Here is a 14,018-nt window from a genome sequence, read left to right as displayed (position 1 = left end):
GAGATTTTTGGCAAAGAAGCGGCAATAACCAGCCTCTTTTTCATCGTCGTTGAGATGTGCTCTTGATATCACTAGTCAGAAGGCTCGTACGTGAGCTTTTGGGTCTGTGTTCCAAGCGTACTCGGGGAATTTCAGTTTTCCCACATGGTGTAGTTATACGCTGGCGATTCGGTTCGTAAATGGAGTTCTTCTTGTCTCCTCGATAACCATATCTATGTCTGAGGCAGAGCTTGTCGCCATATGCACGATGGCATGTATCCTTTTGAGCTCGACGTCGTTTCTTTTGATATAATTCTGGAACGTTCCGGTTTCATTTGGGGTCCTCGGGTCTTGTCTTTGAGGATCCGCGTCTATGGGTCTGCGGGGGTCGTACCATGGAGCTTGTCTTATTGGGTCACCGAACCCTACTTGCTGAAAAGTTCTCGTAGCAGATGGAGTTCGATTCTCGGAGGTTGGATGACCCAGTGGTGGAATTCACGTTCTTGTCTCCTCGAGTCTTTCCGTATATCCGTTTTGTGATTGGATCGGAGTACTTTGTGGACTTTGTAGCCCGATATCATTTTCATCCAGCCCGCTGTAACTTAAGCTTCGGTGTGCCATGCCCTGTTGTGAATTTTCTCCCATGTAGCATCCGGATCGAGCGCTTGGGATCTCTGGAGTGCTGAAAGCTTTGGTATTTTGGGGATTTAGCATTCCCCTTAATGGATCGGACGGCGGTTGGTTTCTTTCTCGGGAGTTAGCTCGATGGTCCGATAGGTGACCTCTTGGTTGCGAGTTTTATAGATTAATGACGAGACCATTCCTCGAAGCTCGGTCACTTCTTCCCGAGTTTGGGCTAGAGGGGTCGGAGATATTGGTCTCGTTGATTGAGGTCGGGTTAGGTCATCGGCGAACTGCCTTTCTCTGGGACGATTCCAGACTCGAGCTCCGGTTCGGTCGGGGATCTAGGTTCGATCTGGAACCAAGGTCCGATCTGGCGGTGAGGATCGATCGTGGCTTGACGCTCGGTCCTGGTTTGAGGTTCCGATTGGAGGGATTGGTTGTGTCTGGGTTGTTTTGGCCATCCCATCGGTACCTGTTGGTCTAGTGGGTAAGGTTTCGGTTCTCGAGTCGGATCCGATAGGATCGACGTCGTTGACTCTTGATGGCGTGGTTCCGATGGTTTGATTAGGATCCATAGTCGCGCTTAGGAAACTTAGATCGGTTTCTTAGCAAAGATGCTTTTTGTTTGTCTTCCCCACAGTCGGCGCCAAAATGTAGATCCTAAAATCTACACTAAGTATTTGATAGTGATCGAGAGTTTAATTTGGGGAAGAAAAGATGATTTAGGCAACAATATCTTTAGAACACAATGATGTCATCAGATTCCAATAGGCAAAGATTGATTTTATTGATAAATAAGATCGAATACAATAAATGAAATGAGATCGAACGTTACAAACGATATCGATAAGAGAAAATACTTAAAGCTAGGTGAAAATAAGGTCGATGTGTGTGTATAGCTCTCTCCAGGGTTTTCAGTGTGTCCTCCTTTGTTTGCGTCGATCTCCTCTTATAGTGGATTGATTCTGGATTCCTCTCAACCTCTCCACGATCTCCGGCTCTTCGAATCGGTCTCTTCTTGCTCGTCGGAGTCGGGCTTCTTCATTGGCCGCACGACCCAAGTTACTTAGGCCGAACTACCTAGTTGACCCAAATTGGGTCCAACATTCGTCATATCTTCCTTCTCCGCATATGTCTTTGGACTCTATTGACTACTCAGTCTTAAGTGTGGAGCAAGAGGAGTACTCAACACTTTAGACTTGTCCATGTGAAATCATTTAAGTACTTTTTCAATGTACTTCTCCTGAGACAAGTGAATCAGCTTCTCACCTCTATCTCGAACATTTTTCATACCGAGAATCTGTTTCATTGGACCTATATCTTTCTTGGCAAAGGAATCACTTAGCTGGATTTTCAGCTCCTTAATTGTGTCCATGTTCTTGTCCACAATCAATATATCATCGACATACTGTAACAAGATGATAAAATCATCCTTGCAAAACACCTTCAGAAATACACAATGGTATGAATCAGTCTCTGCATAACCATGCTCCCTCATAACAAACCTTAACTTCATGTACCACTGTCTCGGTGCTTGCTTCAATCCATAAAGGTTTTTTTTCAAGCGGCAAACCAAATTTTCTTTGCCATTTTTTCACATAGCCTTCGGGTTGTTCCATGTAGATCTCTTCCTCTAAATCACCATGAAGGAAAGCAGTCTTCACATCCATCTGCTCAACCTCTAAATCAAGGCTTGCTAGCAATCGAAGCACAACCCAAATAGATGACATCTTCACAACAGGAGAAAAGATTTCATCATAATCAATCTCCTTTTTCTGGCTTTAGCTTTTTACAACCAATCTAGCCTTGTATCGAGGTGGCAAATTGATATCCTTATGCTTAATTATGTACACCCACTTATTAAGCAGGACATTCTTGCCCTTAAGCAATTCCACCAACTCAAATGTCTGATTCTCTTAAAAATAATTCATATCTTCATCCATGGCGCCAAAACACGTAACCAATTGTGTTCATCCTCCAAAGCTTCATCATAGATTTTAGGCTCTCCCCATCAGTAAGTAATATATACTCCCTAGGATCATACCTTGTCAACGGTTTAAGACGTCTCTCGGATCTTTTAACAATAGTAGGTTGGTTCAGAGCAGCTGGTGTCTCACCATGATCATCATCATGATCACCACTACCATCTTCATGTATGGGAGCACTCCACTGGATGTATCATCCTGAACCTTAACCTCGACTTCACCGTGGACAGATGTAGAAGGAGTAGCCTATGAACAAATCAAACTCTCAAAAACCTTAGTTGGATTTCCGAACTTGTCAATGTCCTTTATCGTTTGATCTTCCATGAACACAACATCTCTGCTCCTTACGAGCCTCTTCTTAATGGAGCATAAAATTTGTACCCGAACTCATCCTGACCATAACCGATGAACACATTGACTTCATCTCAAGCTTTTGATCTCTCATCCTTGGGAATATGAACAACTGCCTTACACCAAAGACCTTCAAATGATATAAGAAACATCCTTACCGGTCCAAACCCTCTTTAGAATATTACCCTCCAATAGAGCACTTGGTGACAAATTCAGCACATGAACCACCGTGTTCAAGGCTTCTCCCCAGAAAGTCATCGATAAGACTAACTGTGAGATCAAACATCTCATCCTCTTGAAAATTGTCATGTTCATCATTTCAGCCAACCCATTAAACTGTGGAGTCTTAGGTGCATGGCGTGAACTAATGCCTTATTTCATGCTCTTTGCAATAAGCATCAAATGGTCATGAATACTCTCCATCATTATCACTGTAAATACATTTCTGCTTCTTCCCCGTTTGTCTCGACCAATGCCACAAAAGGCTTGAAATATCCAAGAACCTGATATTTTGTCTTCATAGGAAAAACCATAACTTTCTTGAATGATCATCAACGAAAGTCACAAAATATGATGTGCCGCCAAAAGATCTTGTCTTCATTGGACCACACACATCTAAGTGTACCAAATCCAGTACCTCAGGCTTCCTAGAAGGTGCAGAAGACTTGAAAGATACCATGTGTTGTTTTCCCGCAAAGCAATGAGAACACTTCTGTAGGTGCAAACCAGAGCTTTCTGGAATCACCTAATTCTAAGACAAAATAGACATTTCATTCTCACTCATGTGACCGAGTCTCTTATGCCATAACTCCATGGCACCATCATTCTCCACCACATTGACAGCATCGTTGGAGACCTTAGCATGTATCCAATAGAAAGATGAAGACTTCTCACCTCGAGCCTCAATAAAAAACAACAAGAGAGCTTCCATTTACCACAACCTTGCAAACTGTAGAAACCCTCATAATCAAGTCTTCTCGTCGATGTCAAATTCATCCTAATATCAGGAATATGCTTAACATCCTTAAGCACCAACCTAGTCCCAAAACTAGTCTCCAAGCAAATGTCACCAATGCAAGCAACCTGAGCCAAACCATCATTCTGTATCTTCACAGAACCATAATCACCCCCAGTATATGTAGAAAACAAATCCCGATATGATGTAACATGAGTAGTAACTCCACTATCAACAATCCAATTGGTTTCATGGCATGCAACATTAATGGCATCACCCTCAGGAAGAATGAGAAACTGATCTTCGGTGACACTCACCTGATCTACCTTTTCTTCTTGATTTTCTTACTGCTTGTTTTTCAACTTCCAGCAATCCTTCTTCATGTGCTATTTCTTGTGACATAAATAGTAAGCATATTAGCAAATTTATTGGATTTGCTCTTCCTCCTGTTCTTGTCCCTCTTGGGATCTCTATTCGAGCTCCTCCCCCTTGGCTCAGTAACAAAGAGATTTGAATGCCAACTGCTAGCATTCGACTGCCTTCTTGCTTCCTCTTTAAGAACACTATTTTTCACTGAATCCATCAAAATAACACCTTCTGATGCGGAGTTCCAAAGAGACTTCCTGAAAACCTCTCAAGAATCCGGTAAAGTACCAAGAAGCCACATACCACTAATCTCATCATCAAACTTGATGCACATATCAGACAACTTGTTGAGCAATCACTAAAACAAATTAAAATGATCCGTCATCAGAGTTCCCTTCTTATACCTCAGCTGAATCAACTTGTTGTGTTTCCGGTCTTCCTAGCATACAACTGCTCCAGCTTCAACCACAAAGAACGAGCATCAATCTCAGTCTCAGTATGATGCAACATTATCATCTACCCACTGCCTTATCAGCTCACACACTTGGCAATGCAGCAACTTCCATTCATCATCCGTCTTATTATCATGTTTCTTCTCCTGAAATACTAGAACATGAAATTCTTTAACAAAGAGCAGATCCTCCATCTTGCCCTTCCATAGATGATGGTTAGCATCATTTAAGCTTATTATCCTGCCCATATTTTCCATCATTCACACAAGAAAACAATAATCCGAAGTTATCAAACCCAAAGTTCTAAACTAAATAGAGAAGATAGAAAGAAGAGAAGAGAGAAAAAAAGGAACGGTTGTGGCAGAGAAAAGAGAAAGAAAAGAAAAAAGAAAGATAAGAATAAAAAAAACTAAATCAATTGATATATGTATATTAGGGTTAAGGGTATTAGTGTAATTAACTTAATTTCCGCATTAAAATTAAATCAAAAAGAAAATAATTTTAGATGGGGTCCTTGAGAGACTGAGTTATGAGTGTTGGGGGTAATAGAGGAGATGTTTCGTTCTCATGACCTTGTGTAAACCTGTGAGGAAAATACTTGGACGATGACAACACATTCAATTAGCATAAACTAAATGAGACAAGCACTTTTTACGTTGGAAAACCTCCTCGATGTGAGAAGGAAAAACCAACGGACCGTAGTCCACTCAAAAATGCACTATATAAATGGGTATAAGTAGAACCACGTCATCCATGTTCAACACCCTGAACAAAATAGAGACTTTAACTACAAAAAGAAATCTCCAACTCAAGAACAACAACAACAATAGAGCAACACCAAAATTTCAAAACAGGCAGCCACAAGACGATCTCAGCTCACAAGGATTCCGGCAATCGGAGACTAATCCCACTATATAAATCCAATATGAACAAGTCAACAACACCTCTGCCAAGTTTCAGCTCAATCAGAAAAAAATTCACCGTCAGATTTACCAAACACTCAAGACAGTACTGATGAAGAACTGTGACGATGATCATCTTCACTACAACCTAGACAACAGAAGATCCAACCATTGAAAGAAAGTTTATATAGTGTCTCACTAACTTTCAAGGTCCAATATCGATGGCCCAACTCCGATTTTGGTTATCACCAACCAAACACATTTGGTTTCTTCTATCTAGAAGAAATCCAACACGATTCTTAAATGAAATTTATCTATAGTGGCTGGACTCACTAAATGAAATTTTACCTAAACACGTAACTTATATATCACTTATTGCTTAATGATAGTTCAGCGTCCAGTTGATCATAGACAAATGTCGAATTGCATTCAAAACGGTCATAAGCCACATGATTCTTTCTTTTCTAGTGAGGACACAGATATATTCGTATCTTTAGACATCCTTACTGGAATAATTTGATAGATCATAGATGGATGTGAGGTTACGCATTAGCATTGGATGCTGCCTTTTTTTGTTTTCTTGTATTATTGTTTTTTGGACCAAATTAATGAGGGGCCCTAGTTTGTTGTTCTTATTCCGATTAGTAATCGGTTCTTGATTGATTGATTCTTGTTCGAAAACGTCTATACGATTGCTCCTTGGCTTTAATTTGCATAACACATGCTTATAGTTCATGTACATCACGCAAGAAAAAATGATGGGGAGCTGTTAAAAAAAAAAACGTGATGGGGGAGATAGATATTTTATTTTATTACTTTAAATGTTAGGAAGAGGAGGGATAAAGTATCCACGTTCGCCCAGATTTGGCTGTGAACTGCTTAAATTTTCCATAAAACATTACTATTATTAATATGATTTTTCCAACGGGACTCCATCGTCCCGCGAACCCATAACCTGCGTCTTTGCAGCTACCATCTCTAACGTCCAGGCGCCGTTTACAGCTGTAACCGGTCGAGAATCCCACGTTTCCATAAGCACTGCCACAAAATAATAAATATGTTGTTTTACTAATTAATTGGTATAGTTATACTGAATAACCTAAACCTAATGAGTATTACATATGAAACCATTTTACAATACAAGGACACTAAAATTTCATTACTTACAGATCAACCATTTTTTCTTTGTATGGATCCACGTGTAAAAATATGCAACATGCTACATTTTTTTTTGAACATATGCCGCATGTTTCATACAGCGAGAAAAATAATACCTGATAACTTCGAGAGTGATGTTAAGGATGCTGAAATTTAGTGGATCTCGTCTTATTTTTTTACTTTCGGTGATCGAGATGAGAAGGACGCATATGACCAGAAAGGCAAGTTGTGATACATAGACACCATTCTTCTTTACCTTCTTTTCGTTCTTGGAATCATATTCTCCGTCTTTTTTATCATTTTCTCTGGCGAACGGCATGAACAATGTGTAGGGAGGAAGATACCTGGTCAACACAATGTTTGGTTTAACAACCACAATGTAGGGAGGAAGATATGTTTTTTTTCAATATGATTTTTACTTATTAACTAGGTTAGCTCTCAATTTCTCAAACTTTATGGTTATTAAACCATACATTGTATGTTTCTTTTGACTGAACCATACATTGTATGTTCCTTTGTTTTTAATTTGAAAGCTGTTATTCAAAAGAAAAACTAGGTCAGTGCACCTCTGCATAAACATATATATAAATGTTACAAATTAATTAAATCATATGACTGATTAATATTTTGGTTTCATTTCTGTACGATAAGTTTTAAGTCACTTTGTAAGTTATATACGTATAATTATAATTAAACATGTGATTTTTAGTATAAGAATTTAAATTATTTTAGTTATTTATTTTTACGTACTCTAAAAATTAGCGCGGACATAACAAATGAAAATATATGTTTTCAAATAATATTACAAAGAGTTTAAGATATTTTTGCTTTTCTAAAAAATAACCTAAAATTAAGAAATATTTTTTTTGTAAACCAAGTTTTAACTGGGACATCTTCTTATAAGTTTCTTATAGAAAATTAGGCGCTGATACAAATATGTATTGTATAATAATTTATAGGACTATTTGAAACGATAACTTTTCTGGAAAATTGGCAATTTCAGAGCCTTTTTAGCTTCCTTGTTTTTGGTTGCAATGATATAAATCAAAGCTACACTCAAATACTCGTGCAATTTTTTGTCTACCAATAAAAGTATCTTTTTATTGTTAGGAAAAAGTTATTTTCCACTATATAAATTTTAGTTATACGATTTGAAGATTTTCCAAACTCTGTCAGATATCTAATATAAGATCCATGATATTGAAAACTCGACCAACTTCCATGTGGTAACCATGCCTTAAACAACAACGCATGTACCTCTTCTTCACACATGGGAGGACATACGAAGACACAACATGTGTATATGACCCCATTAAAATTTGTGAATTAATATCTTTAGTGTATATGTGATTGATTTATTTACGATTAATTGGAAAACAATATCTTGACACCATTGAATCTGTATCAAAATATAAATGTGTACCATCCAATCCATATAAATTGTGTTACATTTCATTTCATAGTCTACAATATTATAAATTGTATAATATGAATTCGAACTTTTAATATTAATGTGCTCATTTATGTGTATATATGAATGCATGTAGGCGTATGCAACTTCTACAAACGTGATTCCGTTAAATTATACCCCAAATAATTTGATTATAGTGTATGGAAAGCAGATGAAACGTACCAGAAAGAGATTGTACTTTTTGCACTATCTTATCTGGTATGTCTCATCAAGTCCATACCACAGGACGGAATTATTCGGAGCCTTTTAGTATGATCGAATGCAAAGACAAATGAGGGGAGATAGAGAAATTAATTAACTCACATCATGAAAATGAAGAGTACCAAGATAGCTGGGGAAAGTGTGGAGAGATCGACAATGGTTTCTCCAGTGTGTCTGGAGTTCACCACTTGAAACAAAGATGCAACCAACTTCTGGTAGGAGTTCATTCCTCCAAGAGACTTAGAGTTCCACTCAAAGGTACAGAAGAGAAGAAATTGTATCAGCACGAGTCCTAACGCCGTCAAACAAAGAAGGACACAAAGACGAACGGAGAGTAAAGGAGAGTATCCCATCTTCTTGTGATTCTTGAGAATATAACCAAATTCTTCGCGCTTTGTGATCTTCCCAAGTCCCCATATGATGAATACCAAGAAACACGGAAACAAAGTGTTTCCCATGAATACTTGAGGAATTAAGAGCAAGAGGAGACCTGAGTTCTTACGGAAGATGACCATGTTCTCGTTCGTGGGGACAAATCCGCAGTTTGAAAACGTGGAGACAGTTGTGAAGACCGAGAAGGTGAGAGGTGAGATATCTTTGGAACTAAGAACATCTTTCACGCTGAAGCTTACGTACGCAAGAAGCAACATGGAGCCAACTAGGTTTGTTACAAGATGATAACCAAGAACAACCGAGTACAAACACTTAGACGCCCTTTCATTGATCTGGCTAGGACGCTTAAGATGATTTGTAACATTCTCAAGGTCGCGACGCCTATCCTCGATGGGAGTGTCCGAACTTAAAGAACACACAAGATGTCTAAGTTTGTTATAAGGAAAGCCGAAGTTTGCGCAGTGAGAGAAGTAGAGATGGAGGAAAGAAGTGAAGATCTCTCCACCGAGTAAAATGAATATAGTGATGATGATAAGTTGGGTGTTGGAGAAGACTTCCATGTCGACGGTGGACATGGAAGAGACCGTGATGGCGGAGACAGAAATGAAGAAGAGATCCAAGTCATGAGGACGTGAAGTAGTTCTTGGCTTCGAGATCCTGAGGGCCAAGAACCCTAAGAAGGATAAGGACAAGAAGTAGAAGAAGTAGATGAAGAAAAGGGAACGAGATTTAGCTAATTTTGCTACAACTCTCTCCATTTTATTTCCTGGCTCGGTGTACGAATTAAATGAGGCCATTTGTTGTCTCTTTATATTACGCGCACATAAACATTCTCAGCCACATGGATGTATGAGGACTAACATGAAACTAGATGATAACCCGCACTCATGCGAGGAACGAATTTTTTATATTAATGTTTGTTCGTTAAATAGTTTAAACATTTTAACACTATAATTTTATCGATTGTAAAATAACGATTACAAATGTTGTTCACTTAAATGTATCATCGTTGTTGAAGAGTTAATGTATTACAACTCGTTTTAATTATGTTTAAGACTTCATATGCACAAAAAAAATTAAGTTTTGCGGCTAACACAAATCACCAAAACTAGATAGGCAACATCGATTGTAAAATGACGAAAGGGTATTATGTTTTCTACTCTCGGTTTGTTTACAATTGAATCTCCATAAGTGATTTCATTTCATACCTCTATTAAATTGTACTTTCGTTCTCGTTTGTGTTTTACTGATATGAGTTCTTTTTTTAACTTCTTCTGTGAATTCGATGAATTACATAAGTATCTATTTAAAAAGATTGACATCTGTAAAAATTAGTTTCACTCCATATACATATCTAATAATCAAATTTTTGAAGAAAATTAGCCGCAAACTCTATTTACATGTTAGTGTTCAAATAAATTATATCAAGAATAAAAGTGCACATTCGAATATAAATGTATGTCTAGTATATATTCACTATTTTGATCTAAAAATCATCTAATTCTAGAACAACAAAAACAAATTACTTATTTTATTAATCTACGCTTTTGAGGCTTGGTTACTTACGAGTATAATAATAAAAATATATATAATACTTTATCATTCTAGTATATGTAAACTATGTACATATAAACTAAAAATTATTTGATTTATTAAATAATAACACAGAAAACTTATAATAAATAGTTCAAATATTTCATTTTTACAATTATAATAGATAGATATGATATTAGAGAGAAACAAATATTAGACGAATGATCAAATATCTCATTCTTCGAACAAACTCAAAAGAAAGTTATTAGAATCTTGTCATGATATTTCATTAAATATTTTTAGGAATAAAAATCAAGATTAAATTATTTTATCTGAATGAAATAATATACATATATATATATATATATAGTGCTTCCAATATTAAAAATTACATCGATTTGAAGAAGTGTATTTCTATGATTGTCAGGATCCAATAAAATATTAGAAATTACTTATGTAAAAAATAATTTGTATACATAAAGTATATACATTAGAGTAAGCACATAAATAAAAATCAATATTTTTTGCTTATTTATAATCATGATTTTGGTAAATAAATCAAAACAATTATTTTATTTACTTTATATGGTATATAATTAAACTTTGGTGATATTGACATAGATATATATAGTATATTTTAATATAAATATTTATTATTGACACATACCACTCATATGTTTTATTAACATTTGTATATTTGCTGTAACAAAATTTTGAACCGTTAATCACAAAAAATTTAATGTGAAATTTATCAATACAATTTTCAAAATCAAAATATTAATAATTCAATAAATTTTCAATGCAAATTTATGAAATTTACATATATAATATGAATATTTATTAACGAGACTTCGTATTCATACGATTTATAATCATTTTTATTTTGCTTGAACAAAAAGAAAAAGCTATTGATCGCAAAATTTTCAATATGGGACTTTACTTTTTTAATAATTTATAGTCGTTTTAAAAAATTCAAAACAACATATAAGAAAAAAATCAATTTTTTTTGTTATTTGCTTAATGTGATTTTTTAATTTATTTTAATAATATAAAATTAAACAAAAAAAGAGAGAGGATACAAAAAATTGTTATCAAATATGTAATATTCATAATCATTAATTATCATATATATGTTAATCATATTAGGTAATTATGTAGCTATTATTTAAGAAATAATTGAGAATATTTTTTTGTACAGCACTAATCAATTAATAGTTAGTTTAATAAAAAGTATAATATATATTTATATGGACCAATTTATTTTTCTAAAAATTCTAAAAAAGTATTTTAGTGATGACACGTAACTGCGAAAATATGTTATAAAGCTGAAAAATTAATATATAGGGATTAAAATCCCTTCTAGATATACTCGTTTTCCCCACGGGTTTTTTCCACTACCAAGGTTATTGATAAATGGAATAAGACATATATATATTTATATATGGGAGGAGCTTCCCATGACCTTTATTTAATTAATATTTTAAAATTTTGAGCATATATCTGATTGAATTTAGTGGTAGGGACCTCAATATAAAGTCCTTTAATTTCTGCCATCGGGAAATTTATTAGAGGTGTCAAGACAGAATAGTGTACAATTAGATTAAAAGTATAGCCTACGGAATATGAGTTATCTATCTATCTATCTATTGTTATAAAGTTACATTTTTTCTCACTCATATCTCCAAATTATGACACGTGTCCCCTCTTATTACCTGAATTCAACGCTTCAGCATTCTTTCTATTTGTGGCTACTTACGTTGTTCGTCTGGTGGGCTCCTGCACTGAAATTCCAGAGATGGCCCAATCTTATTTTATGGTTTGTATCGGGTGAGACACGAGCTATGCTCCTCCTCCCTGGCTCTCCGTCTTCTAGAAGATTAAAAGAGATCTCTAAACGTGGGCAGCCATGGCAAACACCAAAGTCCAGTGGATTATGATCCAGCTAATTGTACGTTTCCTAGGATTGAATTTACTTTATTTGTATTCTGTGATTGAATTTGCTTTGTTTTTGCGGCGGCTCCATAACTTAAATTGTAGGTTTCTTGCATTACGATTGGTTAGCTACCAATCTGTTGCTAACCAGTACCATAAGCTTGTGGTTAGTTTTATTGGTAGAGCAAGTGTGAATACTTTAACATTGTGACTATTTCTCTAATTTAGTCATTAGAAAAGAAAAATACAGATCTGAGCCAGAGTATATGATTGGCTAATTGATGTCTCTTGGTTTTTGAAAGTGTTCAAGAGTTTCTGGTGTTCTCTTTGTGCTTATGGACTCTTATGTTGATCTAGAGTACAAAAAATACAGAGGTAATTACGTCTCTCTTATCTGCTTAAGTGATTTGTATCCATCATTTACTTCTCACAAGATTTTGTGTCATGTTTGTTGCTTTTATTTTGCCTTAGGTAAAAACTCTAGCATTTTTCGTGGATTTGGATGTCATTTGCAAATAGATCGATCATCAATACTTGGAGATGCAATCTATTATCTCAACGAACTTTTACAAAGGATCAATGATCTTCACAACGAACTTGAGTCAACTCCACTTGGATCTTTGCCTCAAGCGTCAACAAGCTTCCATCCATTAGCACCTACACCTGATACTCTTTCTTGCCGTGTGAAGAAAGATTTATGTCCCTCATCTTAGCCAAGACCTAAAGGCCAACAAGCAAGAGTAAGGCGTAAACAAAGCTTCATGAGTAATTTTCGTTTCATAGGTTAAGACATTTACTCTACGTTTCTGTTATCCACAGGTTGATGTTAGACTAAGGGCAGGAAAAACAGTGAAAATTCGTGTGATTTGTTGTCATAGACCCCTGGTCATTTGCTAGCAATCGTGAAAACCTGAATAATCTCACGGTGATTAGCTGTTCAGCAAGCGGTGATTAGCTGTTCAAACCGGTTTGCCACGCTGAGGTAAGATTATCTCACGGTTCCACATCACCTCTTTTTATTGTGCTTCTCGCCCTTTTTTATTGTGATTAGTGGGATTTTTGCTAGGTTTCTAATCATTGAAAAAAATCCAAGCGCCATTGAAGTCAAATTGTCTTCTTGGAGGCTGCGATCCTCGCCATAGAGAGCCTTCTTACAGGTCAGTTAATCTCATGTTTCAACTAACTAAACCTGGGAAGTATGCTTAGAACAATGATAATAACATACTCACCTCTAATTATTATAGAATTTTTTTTTCTTTTTGGAACAACACATAGCAACTTTGTTCATATTATATAGCTTCTGTTAGAACTGAATACGAAAGTGAAAACAGTGTAAATGCTGTTCAACCCGTCGAGCAGAAGATCCAGACCGCAAATCTAACAAGGCCGTAAAGCCATATCAGTCTCCACCATTTGTCAAGGAATTTGTATCTAGAAAGAGGAAAGAAGCCAGCAACAAAGGAAGAAGAAGAATAAGAATAAGAGAAGCTACCTAAGTTAACCAAAGAAAAAGAAGAGTTGATTAAGAAAGAAGAGGAGAAGAGAAAACAAAAGTGTAATGACCCACCACTCCCACCATCTCCACTTCTTTCTCCAACCCCACCACTTCCAACTTCTTCTCCACCATCTCCACCTTCTTCCCCACCACCTCCATCTTCTTTAAAATTAAGAAAGAGAGAGAGAGAGAGAGAGAGAGAGAGAGAGAGAGAGAGAGAA

The 14,018-nt window shown here is 36.1% G+C and overlaps 1 protein-coding gene and 1 long non-coding RNA gene across 2 annotated transcripts; one reads left to right on the top strand and one right to left on the bottom strand.

Annotated features, from left to right (window-relative positions):
• Nucleotides 1–6,370: 6,370 nt before the first annotated feature.
• On the bottom strand, nt 6,371–9,635 carry LOC106313702 (sodium transporter HKT1-like). Its single transcript, XM_013751598.1, has 3 exons — nt 8,547–9,635; nt 6,889–7,116; nt 6,371–6,652 (listed from the first exon to the last, which is right to left on the bottom strand). The coding sequence occupies exons 1-3, from the start codon at nt 9,632–9,634 to the stop codon at nt 6,439–6,441; spliced, it is 1,530 nt and encodes a 509-aa protein (XP_013607052.1). The 5' UTR covers nt 9,635; the 3' UTR covers nt 6,371–6,438.
• Nucleotides 9,636–13,209: 3,574 nt separating this feature from the next.
• On the top strand, nt 13,210–13,736 carry LOC106317645. Its single transcript, XR_001265185.1, has 3 exons — nt 13,210–13,284; nt 13,369–13,459; nt 13,634–13,736. It is a non-coding gene; the product is annotated as an uncharacterized LOC106317645 (long non-coding RNA).
• Nucleotides 13,737–14,018: the final 282 nt, after the last annotated feature.

This window comes from Brassica oleracea, chromosome C9 (assembly GCF_000695525.1).
Source record: "Brassica oleracea var. oleracea cultivar TO1000 chromosome C9, BOL, whole genome shotgun sequence".
Lineage (NCBI taxonomy): Eukaryota > Viridiplantae > Streptophyta > Magnoliopsida > Brassicales > Brassicaceae > Brassica > Brassica oleracea.
This window is presented reverse-complemented; position numbering and strand designations above follow the sequence as displayed.